The sequence below is a fragment of the Anabrus simplex genome, chromosome 1, assembly GCF_040414725.1.
Source record: "Anabrus simplex isolate iqAnaSimp1 chromosome 1, ASM4041472v1, whole genome shotgun sequence".
NCBI lineage: Eukaryota > Metazoa > Arthropoda > Insecta > Orthoptera > Tettigoniidae > Anabrus > Anabrus simplex.
Genome location: NC_090265.1, coordinates 588,964,898 through 588,979,113, shown reverse-complemented (window position 1 = coordinate 588,979,113; position 14,216 = coordinate 588,964,898). Strand labels below are relative to the sequence as shown.

The window sequence follows — 14,216 nt, the reverse complement described above, 5'->3', positions numbered from 1 at the left end:
GGTTATTGCTTTAAAAGGAAGTTCAACTGTGCAACATCTGCCTTAGTAGCGTAACTATTAGTGCTACTAGCTGTCGCCATAAGAGGCCCGGGATTGAATTCTGGTACTACCAGATATTTAAGAATGACAGGAGGGCTGGTATGAGGTTAAAATGACACGTGCAGATTACCTCCATTGGGTCCGTGTCTTAAAAGAGCTTTACCACCTCGGTATGAGGACGGGAGTTTTTTTTCTGGCTTCATTGTTAAATGGTTATCATGCTGGCCTTTGATTCAAGGAGTTTCAAGTTCAATTGCCGGCTGAGCAGGGGCGGCCGTACCTTATGTGCTGTACCTTATGTGCTGAAGTGTTGCAGCACATTGTCTATTTGAAAAATAAATTACTTCAATAATATTATCTACAATCAAATACAGTGCAATGAAAAAGACGCCAGCCAAAGAATAACAAATCATTCAACTCTCCTCACAACCACGTTAGTCGTGCGCTCCACGTCGGGTGCTGGCTGTGCAGATCACAGCTCAGCGAGGCTCAGCGAGAATTTCTAAGCCTTTTGCCACAAAGTAGGAACTCCGCCTTTTGCGCATGCGTGCCTAACTTCTTCGATAGGCTGTGGAAACAACAGCCAAGACATCACTTCACAGCGAGTCTTCGTTCGACCACATAGTGGCAGCACTGGTCACACCAGAATTTTGATCGAAGTGAGAACGTGGCAGGTGACTCAGCGGTAGTATTTAAGAGTGGATCGCTCAAAGCAAACGGGAAACAAAATACTGTAGAGAAAGCCATCAGCTGCAGGTCTTTTAATACTCCCAACTTGCCTATTCCATAGCCACATTTGTAAATAGATGAACTGTAAAAGAATGTACTTTTTATGTTGTCAAAATAAAGACATGTTATTGTGATGTCCTTTAATTACAAAACGTCTAGTTTATAAATTTCACGAAGTAAACTCGTATCCTCATCCCGAAGTGGTGCAGCTCTTCGCAGGCACACCCTCAATGGAGGTGAGCTCATGTACCATTTCAACCACATACTAGCCCTCCTGCCATTCTTAAATTTCTGGCAGTACCGGGATTCGAACCCGGGCCCCCGAGGACGGCAGCTAATAACACTAACCGTTACACTACGGAGGCGGACATAAATTTCACTATAACAACATAACATGTAATTTTGCATTACGATGTTGCTGATTTTATTTCAATGATATTTATAACGTTGCGAAGTTCTGTTTCTGCGCGCTCACACCAAGTGTTTCTGAGTTCGTGAATATTTTGTGATTGAAAGTGTCATTGTGTGTTTAAATACTTTTGTATGAGGAATGTGTATATGTGTTGGGGTTGTTTGCGTGTTTGCTCAGTATGAAAAACTCAGTGGAGAGCCTCATGAAAACCGCTTATGTTTCTAAATATTTTTATTTTTGGACGGGGGATGGGTTACAGCACACAACTGATTTTCTGCACCAGCCGCCACTGTGGCTGAGTCGGGTATTTTAACCTTCATTGGTTAATTCTTCTTGCTCGGGGGTTCAGTATCTGTGCCGTCTTCATAATTATAATTCATCCCAACCTCACAGATGCGCAGGACGACTATAGGGCGTCATCTCGAAAGACCTGTTCCACGCCGCTCCGGATGCAATAGCCTACGCCATTATTATTATTATTATTATTATTATTATTATTATTATTATTATTATTATTATTATTATTATTATTATTATTACAGGGCAACCAACTTCTATTAACACTAATCGGAAGTAATGTGGAAGATCCCCAACCTTCGAAGTATGAAGGCATCGGCAAAAGGAAGAGAAGTCGAGAAAGGGGGTGAAAATGAAAGACTTTCTAGGCCTTGCAAACCTAATAAAACCGGGATGAAAGTGAACAAGTGTCGACGAAGTGTAGTCGGATAGGAAACATAAAACTGAGGAGCTCGACACAAGTAAATGGAAGCAATGCCAGACTCAGCTACGGGAACCCTGGTTGCCAACCCGCTCTCCCAAACTGAGAGCCCCAGGCCCCCTTTTAGTTACCTCTTACGCGGGTGGTATTAATAATAATGTTATTTAATTTAAGTCCCACTAACTACTTTTTACGTTTTTCGGAGACGCCGAGGTGCCGCAATTGAGTCCCGCAAGAGTTCTTTTTACATGCCAGTGAATCTACCAACACGAGGCTGGCGTATTTGAGCACCTGCAAATACGACCGGACTGAGCCAGGATCGAATTTGCCAAGTTGGGGTTAGAAGGCCAGTGCCTCAACCGTCTGAGCCACTCAGCCCGACCTTACGCAGGTGGAGGATATCGGGGGTGTATTCTACCACCCCCATCTACATTATATTTTATTGCTCCTATAGTTTTTGCCTCTGGAGCCCCGCCCCCAGATAAAAACAATATTTCTGGGTATGGCCTTGACGTACGATATAGATACCATTTTGTTTACCTTGATTCCCTACCCGGCAGGCAATGACATGCTAAACTGCGACATCTTTAGTTTTAGTTGAATGGCCCATGAGTAATCATTAATCCAGCAAAGTTGTGATGTAACTTTCGGAGTAGTGGGGAGACCGGAACACTGGCCGGTGTGAGTAGGGATAAAGCGCGGAGTGGAGTGGGAAAACATTTCACTTAGCTTACTCTGTTCTTGTGCGTGCTGCTTGCTGATCGACAGCTGCTGTCCGCTCTGCTGCCCATTGACACACTTGGAGTTAGCAGCCAGTAAAATGTCTAAGGAAGGTAAGAAAATTCCTAAGTATCTCAGCTGAGTATCTTACAAAGGAGACGCATTACATATTTCTATCTTATGCCAAGTTCTATAATTCTTGTCGAAGATTGAGACAATCTACTTGTCAGAACATCATACGTGCAAGTCCACTTGTCTTTGGAGGAGGGAAGGAAGGTCACTGAGCAAGCAGCTTAGTACAGTATTTATCACAATAAATAACGACTGAAATATCTCCCAGCTTGCATCTTTCAGTATGCTATATCTAGCCGCAACCATTGGCGGAAAGTTAACTGTTTCCTTGAAGAGACGCCGGTCAGATCAGGAGTGGAAAGCAGAGCGGAAGTAGATTCTAAAACACGCAATCTTACGTCCACAGGATCAAGAATCGTCGGAAGAAAACTTACGAAGGTTGTAAAATGCTGTACGAGACTACACACGAGCTTGCCGGCTGTGAGGCATATGCTCTCGACATTCGGGCGGGTGGATCCCGGCCGCTGACTTCCAATGGAGCAATCGTGTTGCACCACGCTGTATTGTTGATACCGTTTTCTTCTACTAGGCGGAAACTGAAAGACTTCGTGCGGCATGTAAAGTTTACTAGGTGACTTTCCGTTCCCGAGAATGTTTCTGTTTACAACATTCAATGAATTTAAATGTTTAAGTGTAACATTTTGATAGCATGCAATGGAAGTCGTAAGAGGTGGCCGGGGGATTTTTCTAGACCGTGAACACATTATCAGGCTTTAAGCAATACTAATTTATTATTGTAATTTAAAACAACATAAATTACTATTATTATTATTATTATTATTCCATGGCTAAATGGTTAGCGTGCTGGCCTTTGGTCACAGGGGTCCCGGGTTCGATTCCCGGCAGGGTCGGGAATTTTAACCTTAATTGGTTAATTTCGCTGGCACGGGGGCTGGATGTATATGTCGTCTTCATCATCATTTCATCCTCATCACGACGTACAGGTCACCTACGAGCCGAACATGTCCTCGGACACTCCCGGCACTAAAAGCCATACGCCATTTCATTTTATTATTATTATTATTATTATTATTATTATTATTATTATTATTATTATTATTCTGGCGCTGTCTCTTCACAGAAGAATGATAGCCACTATGAGGTAATTTTTCCTAGTTTGTGTTTTCCGCCTTAAGGCAGGCGGTACCGTGGGTGACAAAACACTGTCGGAAGTGCCGACGTCCAGGATAATCTTCTCCGTCCACATTCATGTTCCCCGTCTATCCTGCCTTTCATGATTATTAGTATCGTCAGGCTGTATTCGTCATTTCGGAAGATGTGGCCAAAATAGGCTGTTTTTCTCCGTTTTGCGAGGAAATCTTCACATTATTTTTTCAGCGCGACTTAGTATACCTCACGGTTACTAGACTAGAAACCGTGGTATACCTCCTCGTTGAAGACTGAAAGACCTGCAGTCAGCTCATTGACGACCGGATGCCAAGTCAATAGGGAGGGATGTGTTCATTATTGCATGTTTCTGTGGTGGTTGGTAGTGTGATGCGTTATAGTACATGAAGATGAATGTGTTGGGACAACCACAATCGTCCGATTCCCGAGTCAAGAGAATTAACCAGACGTGATCAAAATTCTCAAACTTGCCTAGAATCGAATCCAGAACCTTCTGAACTAAAAGCCTCAACGCTGACCATTCAGGCAAGGTGCTCGAATTCGTTCTTATTTTTGTTAAGTTATGAATTGTAAAGGCACTTTTATATTTTTATGAATTTTATGAAATTGTTTATAGCCAAAAGTCTTTCATTTAATACTAGTAAAGATTAACGTAATTTTTGCATTTGGTTAATATTAGCGCAGTAGGAGGTTGCTTCTTGTACATGGACTCCTGTATGTTATAATTTTAACATCTGTCACGAATTCATTTTTCAAAAACATGTAAATGAGGATTATTAAATGTAGTTTTACCGTAAAAAATGTTTCCTTTTGACAAAATGTTGTAATGAATAATTTATTCGCACCATTTTTAGATTTATATTCCACAATTCATACTTTTTAAATGGAAAAGAATTATTACTTTTCCTTGTATAGAGAAAAAACTTCAGTAAGAAAGGATTAATACTTCAGTAATTAATCGAGTACACAAAAGTATAAATATTACTAGGCAGCGAATTTACTGTAACTGTCTAATTACGTATACTTACATAAGTATATAGCAAGCAAAAGCAAAGTCACCTCCGTACAGGCCATGAAGGCCCTTGGAGGATTGGAAGTCTTTCCATCGTTGTTAACCTCGGCACGTGATGAGGTAGAGTGGTTAGCTCTACGCCCGGCCGCCTTTGCCCCAGGAATTAACCTGGTACTCATTTTTGGTGTAGGCTGAGTGAACCTCAGGGCCATATGCACCTCCGGAAGTGGAAATCTCGTTTCTTAAATTTTATGTCTTCCTGACGGGGACTCGAACCCACGTCCTTCTGGGCGATCCCAGCACGCCTTTACCGCCTCGGCCAGGCAGCCCCTAAGTATATTGTATACAACCTCATTTCATGCCCACACTCCAATAAACTATAACACTTAAAATTAAATATATAACGATAACGTTTGTTATTTGTCCGCCTCCGTAGCGTAACGGTTAGTGCTATTAGCTGCCGTCCTCGAGGGCCCGGGTTCGATTTCCGGTACTGCCAGAAATTTAAGAATGCCAGGAGGGCTGGTATGTGGTTGAAATGGTACATGCAGCTCACCTCCAATGGGGGTGTACCTGAAAATAGCTGCACCACTTCGAGTTGAGGACACGAGTTTACTTTTACGTTTGTTATTTATATATTACCGGGCGAGTTGGCAGTGCGGTTAGGAGTGCGCAGCTGTGAGCTCGCATCCGGGAGATAGTGGGTTCGAACCCCACTGTCGGCAGCGCTGAAGATGGTTTTCCGTGGTTTCCCTTTTTTATACCAGGCAAATGCTGGAGTTGTATCTTAATTAAGGCCACGGCCGCTTCCTTCCCATTCCTAGGCCTTCCCTGTCCCGTCGTCGCCATATGACCTATCTGAGTCGGTGCGACGTAAAGCAACTAGCAATAATAATCAATAATATTTATATATTTACATAAAACTTGTGGTTGAGTTGTAATGTTAAAATAAGTAATTCGTGAGATCACGATCAAACAGTTGTCAACAATAATTAACAACTTGACTGGCAGTTCAAACAATGCGATAGTGAAACTTGCGATGACCGAATACATTTTCGGACCAACTAACTTTGCTTAATTTCTTCATTTACTTACTACAACGATAGGTAACCCTTGACATGAGTGAAATAGGGCGGGATGGAGACTCAAATGAGTATGGTATGCTAAGAAAAATTTGCCCCATAAATGTTGGTATTTTTCTCATATTTGTGTGCCTCTGAATCTGTGCTACATCTGTTCGTTTTTCTGGGCTAAAGACTAGAGGTTCTATCTTCGAGCCTTTATTTTTTACGTGGTTCTGAGTTGGGGATTGGCCTTTTGTTAATCGGATGACTTAGGTAAGGGTTTAACAAATACAATTTTATTGCTGGCAAGAAAATTTTATTAAATGATGAAATAATTTCTTTAAGTGATCACCAAGAACTATTTAAAAATAATTCATTTTCATTTATAAACATGAATGCGCATCACCTATTCGGGATGAAGTCTAGCAGGACATTGAAAAACTGAAAACAAAGAGATGAATGTGTTTCACCGTAGACTATGGAAAATGCTGTAAAGAACTTTTATTTAGGCCTACTACTCTGAAAGTATGTCCATGCCTAGCAAGCAGCAGGTTTTATTCCTATTGCTCGCGTGCTTGATATTCAAATGTTCTAGACATTAGCTTCCATGTATCAGGAAGCTGCAGTTCAGATAACTGTGACGAAAATCCTTTCAAAGTGTGTTCCTGGTGCGATAATAAACTGTGCATCGAAAGTCGTGCTCTACATTACCATGAAGTGCCTTCACATCACATTAAATTTCCGTTTTACAGTCAGTTCATACTTATTATTATTATTATTATTATTATTATTATTATTATTATTATTATTATTATTATTATTATTTTACAATTGGCTTTACGACGCATCGACACAGATACTGTAGGTCTTATGACGACGATGGGATAGGAAAGGCCTAGGAGTGCGAAGGAAGCGGCCGTCGCTTTAATTAAGGTACAGCCCCGGCATTTGCTTGGTGTGAAAATGGGAAACCACGGAAAACCATCTTCAGGGCTGCCGATAGTGGGGTATGATGCTAGCTCACAGCTACGCGCCCCTAATCGCACGGCCAACTCGTCCGGTAAATTATTATTATTATTATTATTATTATTATTATTATTATTATTATTATTATTATTATTATTATTATTATTATTATTATTATTATGTTCTTGTAAGATGCATGTTCCGATAGGAATCGAGCTGAGATAATGTTTAAACGTAATTTCCGTATTACATATTTTTACTAAGAGACTCTTTCAAGTTGCCTAACTACTGGGAGGAGTTCCAAGTTTTCTTTAAATAACACTAGTTAAAAAAGAGCTCATGAATATTACTTTGTCACAACGCACGCATTATTACTAAATTTGATAATAATCAAAGGGGCTGCCTGGCCGAGGCAGGAAGGACGTGGGTTCGAATCCCCGCCAGGAAGTCGTTACATTTAAGGAAACGAGATTTCCACTTCCGGAGGTGCATATGGCCCTGAGGTTCACTCAGCCTACACCAAAAATGAGTTCCAGGTCAATTCCTGGGGGCAAAGACGGCTGGGGGAAGAGCTAACCACTCGACCCCATCACGTGCCGAGGTTAACAATGGTGGAAGCCTTTACCTTCCACTCCTCCAAGGGCCTTCATGGCCTGTACGGAGGTGACTTTACTTCGCTCGATAATAATCAAAAGCGATATAGTCATGGGTTTCCCTTGTTATTGTAATTCAACGTGGTGCATAAAATATACAGAGCCCAACCCGAAACATTTGGAAACCATGAATGAATCGTCTTTTATTTGCATCCCTACAATTAAAACTACTTCGACTTCCATCCTTTTGACATAGAAATTTACACCCACTATTCTGTTGTTTAAATACCAGATTGCGTAATTTTAGGATTAACGTGATGGTATTGGCCCAGAATGTATTTTTCATGTATGTGATTTGTTTTTTCTTGCTGCATGTTTAACGTCGCACAAACACGTCGAAGGTTTTCGGTGACAGGGCTGGAAAGATTGCAGCCGTGGCCTTAATTAAGATAGGCCAACCTGGGCTGAAAATGGGAAACCACGAGAAACCATCTCAGGGCTGCCAACGGGGAGATTCGAACCCACTATCTCCCGAATGCAAGCTCACAGCTGCGTGATCCTAACCGCACGGCCAGCTGGCTCGGTATATTATTATTATTATTATTATTATTATTATTATTATTATTATTATTATTATTATTATTATTATTCACATACGGTACCTGGGAAGTGTACTGCCACAAGAAGGGAATATGGAACAGGAAATCAAGTCCAGAATTTTACGGGCTTTACGATTTTACCAAAGCTTTAAACGAGTCTTGTTACTGAAGAAAGAAGTCACCTGTTGAGTGCAAAAGAGCAGTTTATAAGACACACTGTGTGCCCATGCTGCAGACTTATGGACACTGACTGCGAAGGAAAGGATAGAGTACAGGTTATCGACATGAAATTCCTGATAGGCTGTCTTGGAAAACTTGAAGAGATAAAATTCTAAATGACAGGAGGTAGGTTATAGTTGAAGAACTACAAACTAAAAAAGACAGAGAGTCATTGAAATGGTATAGAAGTATGATCAGGATGGAGGAGAGAATCTTGAAAATGATGTTCTTGAAAGAGGAGACGAAGAAAATACCTTGAAGACGACCCAGAAAACTGGGGAAAGATAAACGGAAAATATTGAGAAAAGGGGGCGTTGATACTTAATGTGATGAGTCTTGAATATGGTTTCCAGTGGTTTCCCATTTTCACACCAGTCAAACGCTGGGGTTGTATCTTAATTTAGATCTCGGCCCGTTACCTTCCCATTTTTACTTACAATTGGCTTTACGTCGCACCGACACGGACAGGTCTTATGGCGGCGATGGGTTAGGAAAGGGCTTGGAGTGGGAAGGAATCACCCGTGGCTTTAATTAAGGTTCAGCCCCAGCATTTGCCTGGTGTGAAAATGGGAAACCACGGAAAACCATATTCGTGGCTGCGGACAGTGGGGTTCTAACCCACTATCTCCCGAATGCAAACTCACAGCTTCGTGCCCCTAACCGCACGGCCAACTCGCTCGGTGCTTGCTACCTTCCCATTCTTGGACCTCCCCCATACTTGCATTGTCGAAAATATTTGATGTGTTAGTGCGTCGTTAAAACACTAGCAAAAAAGAACAAACCTTAACGTCGTGCGTGAACAATAGTAGTTTGGCAGACTGAGATGGATGACCTTGTTAATAATGTTATTGTCTTTTACATCCCACTAACTACTTTTACAGTTTTGGAGACGCTGAGGTGCCGAAATTTTGTCCCGCGGGAGTTTTTTTACGTGTCAGTAAATCTATCGACACGAGACTGATATATTTGAGCACCTTCAAAAACCACCAGTCTGAGCCAGGATCAAACGTGCCAAGTTGGGCTCAGAAGGCCAGCGCACAACCGTCTGAGCTACTCAGCCCAACTAGGGATTTGTTACACTAGACCTAGTTGTCTAGAAAAGGGTGAAGATGATGAATACTTATCGTCAAGATGTACTACATGTCTTTGCAATCGAATCCGCGAATCTACACACAAGAGAGTTTCTCCCTACACTCCGACAGTTTGCAGTGCGGGAATGTGAGGCTCACAGTATCAAAGGGATTATGTAAACATTCCCAGCCCATATCTGGTGAGAAGATAAGGATACGTGTTCCCGTGATCACAATTTAAAGGCGGCACCTGTACAGAGTAATGGCTGAATACATAGACAATAGAATTACCGCACTCTTTGCAAATGACTTAGACAAATACATACAACGCAGAAACTTTTTTTTTTTTTTTTACAATTTTGCTTACGTCCCACTGACACAGATAGGTCTTATGGCGACAGTGGGATAGGAAAGGCCTAGGAGTGGGAAGGAAGCGGCCGTGGCCTTAATTCAGCCACAGCCCCAACATTTGCCTGGTGTGAAAATGGGAAACCACGGAGAAACATCTTTAGGACTGCCGACAGTGGGGTTCGAACTCACTATCTCCCGGATGCAAGCTCACAGCTGTGCGGCCCTAACCGCACGGCCAACTACGCAGGAAATTAGTTCTTGGTAGATTTCTGATCAGGTTTTGGGGACACGAATATCTAGGCCATCACCCCTAGAGACACTGGGAATTGATCGGGGTCAACACAATAGAAAATAATTGCTTTTACTAGATATTTGCTTAAATGAAAATTGAATTGAAGTAAGAAACTAAGAACTAATTAATCTTTCCATGATCACTATTTTAATGATGATGTTGATGATTGTTTTCGTGGACATAACGAGATAACCCACAAATTTGTAAACCATGGTGACCGAGCTCGATAGCTGCATTCGCTTAAGTGCGGCCAGTATCCAGTATTCGGGAGATAGTGGGTTCGAATCCGACTGTCGGCAGCCCTGAAGATGGTTTTCCGTGGTTTCCCATTTTCACACCAGGCAAATGCTGGGGCTGTACTTTAAGTAAGGCTACGGCCGCTTCCTTCCCACTCCTAGCCCTTTCCTGTCCCATCGTCGCCATAAGACCTACTGTGTCGGTGCGACGTAAAGTCAATAGCAGAAAAAAAGACATTGTAACCACAGAGTTCTAAATGCGTCTGGCATTTTCAAATTTATATTTCGTAATGGTTTTACATTGCGCTCACGCAGACAGGATTTCGACGACGAGGGTGTAAGAAGGGACTGGGAGTGGAAAGGAAGAGGTCGTGGCCTTGTTCGAGGTACAGCCCCGGCATTTGCTTGGTGAGGAAAGAGGATGCTACGGAAATCAAACTTCACGACTACCGATGATGGGGTTCGAATCCACCATCTCTCGAATGCAAACTAGAGCTACGTGGCCCATACGAAGTCGTCCACGCTAATGAGAAGTCTCATGGTCGAATGTCTGGAGGACATTTATTCTGACGTGATAAGAAATTACAATTCTTTAATTCTTTTCAAATCTTGTACTCGATGAGTTGCGGCTTGTGAACAAAGCCTTTTGGATTCGGACAGGTTGTGCTGGCTTACATTTTGATCCAGACAATGGGAAATCCGGTTACTATCACGGGACGTATATTTGGTCTACTTACAGCAGATAATGTCTGAGTTGTGCACTCGGATTGTAAAAGAATTGAGAACACCTCGACCTATGTCTTTTGACACGAGAAATGATCCAGAGATATATGGAGAAACATTCTTCAAGACTCTTGTCACGATCTATTCAAGGTCTTCACACAGACAACATACCGTAGAATCAATATTGGCACCGTAAATCTTATCCTTCATGAAAATGGTGGTATGGGACTACACACCTAACACAAATACTGACAGATTAAAAATAATCGATATGCAATCCTCTGGTAAAAAAAAAAAAAAAAAGAAATGGCGTATGGCTTTTAGTGCCAGGAGTATCCGAGGACAAGTTCGGCTCGACAGATGCAGGTCTTTTGATTTGACACCCGTAGACGACCTACGCGTCGTGATGAGGGTGAAATGATGATGAAGACGACACATACACCCAGCCCCTGTGCCAGCGAAATTAACCAACTAAGGCAAAATTCCCCGACCCTGGCGGGAATTGAACCCGGGACCCCTGTGACCAAAGGCCAGCATGCTAACCATTTTGCCATTGGTTAATTTCGCTGGCACGGGGACTGGGTGTATGTGTCGTCTTCATCATCATTTCATCCTCATCACGACAAGCAGGTCGCCTACGGGCGGCAATTCAAAAGACCTGCATGTGGCGAGCCGAACTTGTCCTCGGACACTACCGGCACTAAAAGCCATACGCCATTTTCACAACCCTTCGGTTTTGGCCTGCTTGTATCACACATCAAAACACAATTCCTCGTAAAAAAAATAATAAACAATATTTACACTATATAATATATAATCACTTTGTGTGGCTACTACTAGCGTGGTGCAGCCCTTGTAAGGCAGACCCTCCGACGAGGTTTGTGGTGGTATTGGTGGAGATGGTGGTGGTGGTGATTATTGTTTTAAGAGGAAGTTCAATTAGGCAACCATCCTCTATATACCACTAATCAGAGAGAAAAAATGGAAGGGATCTGACACTTTGAAAATTGAAGGTATCGGCCGAAGAAAGACAAGGACCACGAAGGGCGTGAAAATGAAAGACTCTCTAAGCCTCGCGTGCTTTAATACCGTCGGGGTCGGAAAATTACAATAGTTGACCAAGAGAGGTCGGATAGGATAGATGAAGGTGAGGAGCCAGGCACAAGTAGGTGGAAGCAACGCCAGAACTAAGCTGAGGGCCCCGTGGTCGCCAACCCACGCTCCCAAGTTAAGAGCCCCTCGGGGCCGTTTCAGTCGCCTCTTACGACAGGCAGGGGGTACCGTGGGTGTTATTCTACCACCCCCACCCACACGGGGTCGAAGAGGATGGGCGGCATCTGCCGTGTATAGGAAACTGCGTGTTATTGTGGTGGAGAACAGAGTTACGAGTAGTGTGTGAGTTACAGGGATGCTGGGGGCAGTACAAACACCCAGTCCCCGAGCTAGGGGAATTAACCGTTTACGGTTAAAATCTCCGACCAAACCAGGAATCGAACCCGGAGCTCTTTGAACCGAAGGCGACTATGCTGACCATTCAGCAAAAGAGCCGGGCATCTTTAAACTGAATATGATACAATAATTAATAATTTCTTACAATTTTGTTTTATTTTTCTATCGCAGCAAGTGAAAATAAATACTTGCACAATCATATACGACTAACAATCACGTCGACGTACCACAAATTGTAATTTGGACCTACATTGCACCAAGCAATACATCAGTCCTTTCCATTTGCCAATCCCATAAACCAACCTATTGGAGTTAGGACATTATTCCGCTGATAGCAACAACCTTCTCCTTTATACAGGATATCTTAAAATATGTTGCGGAAAGTTTATGGGCACCGAGCTCGATAGCTGCAGTCACTTAATTGCGGCCAGTATCCAGTATTCGGGAGATAGTGGGTTCGAACCCCACTGTCGACAGTTTCCGTGGTTTCCCATTTTCACACCAGCCCTTTCCTATCCCATCGTCGCCATAAGACCTATCTGTGTCGGTGCGACGTAAATCAACTTGTAAAAAAATGTTGGGCATAACAAACCAAATAATATAATACAGGATTCGTCATCCACTTTTTCCTAAAACCTTTAGTTAAATCGCCAGGGGTAACTGGTCCATATCTCTTATTTCCTGCGACGTAGTGCTCTGAATTCGCAACAGAACGTTAGCGATGAAATGAAATGGCGTATGGCGTTTAGTGCCGGGAGTGTCCGAGGACAAGTTTGGCTCGCCAGGTGCAGGTCTTTTGAACTGACACCCGTAGGTGACCTGCGCGTCATGATGTGGATGAAATGATGATGAAGACGACACATACACCCAGCCCCCGTGCCAGCGAAATTAACCAATTAAGGTTAAAATTCCCGACCCTGCCGGGAATTGAACCCGGGACCCCTGTGACCAAAGGCCAGCACGCTAACCATTTAGCCATGGAGCCGGACAACGTTAGCGATGAAGTGTGTTCATAGTAGCATTCAAAATTCCCAAGGAAAAATGCATGGGATACGCAGAAATGATCAGAATCTCTTCTAGCGAACGGAGTGCAGATGTGAGGGCATGACTAAGGAACGCACGGTATCAGGTGTTTACATGTGCTGTGCAGTTGGCAAGCAATACAGTAGTGTGTATTGCGTGGGAGTGGACAAGCGGGGCATCGGGAAAGATTAAGTTTAAAGCATCATTTCCTGTAAGCTTTCGCGTTTGTGCCTTGCACTGCGTGAAACACACTGCAAAAATGTAATAAAGATGCTAATGTTCACAGTATGTACGATACTAATTAACAGAACTCAGTTATCATTAAACATATACCCTCAATGGTCTAAGGACTCTATAAAGTCGAACTGGGAAGGCCCGGCCTGTTACGTTAGACAATCTAAATAACGTAAAGAATATATTTGGCATGAATAGCGTTGCACATTTCTGATACTACTACTACTACTACTACTACTACTACTAATAATAATAATAATAATAATAATAATAATAATAATAATAATAATAATAATAAAGACGCTACGTTATCCGGGCATGATGATCAGATGTTGCTCAGTGATACGCCGCCAGTACTAGCAAGGTTGCATGTGAGCGAGCGACACGCCAGTATACTACGTTAGCGCACCGCCTAACGTTATCAAGAAAGACAGCTTGGCCGGCTACACGCTGCATAAGCTGACACAAAAGTAGCTCACGATTAAACTTACATTTCTTTGTCTATTT

The 14,216-nt window shown here is 42.6% G+C and overlaps 1 protein-coding gene across 1 annotated transcript in view; it reads left to right on the top strand.

The window, feature by feature from the left end:
- The first annotated feature begins 2,577 nt into the window (after positions 1–2,577).
- Positions 2,578–14,216, top strand: part of LOC136870567 (methanethiol oxidase) — a 127,172-nt gene continuing 115,533 nt past the window's right edge. The window contains exon 1 of the mRNA XM_067144926.2: positions 2,578–2,731. Coding sequence (XP_067001027.2) covers positions 2,719–2,731 — 13 coding nt within the window. The 5' untranslated portion in view covers positions 2,578–2,718. The remainder of the gene's footprint in view (positions 2,732–14,216) is intronic.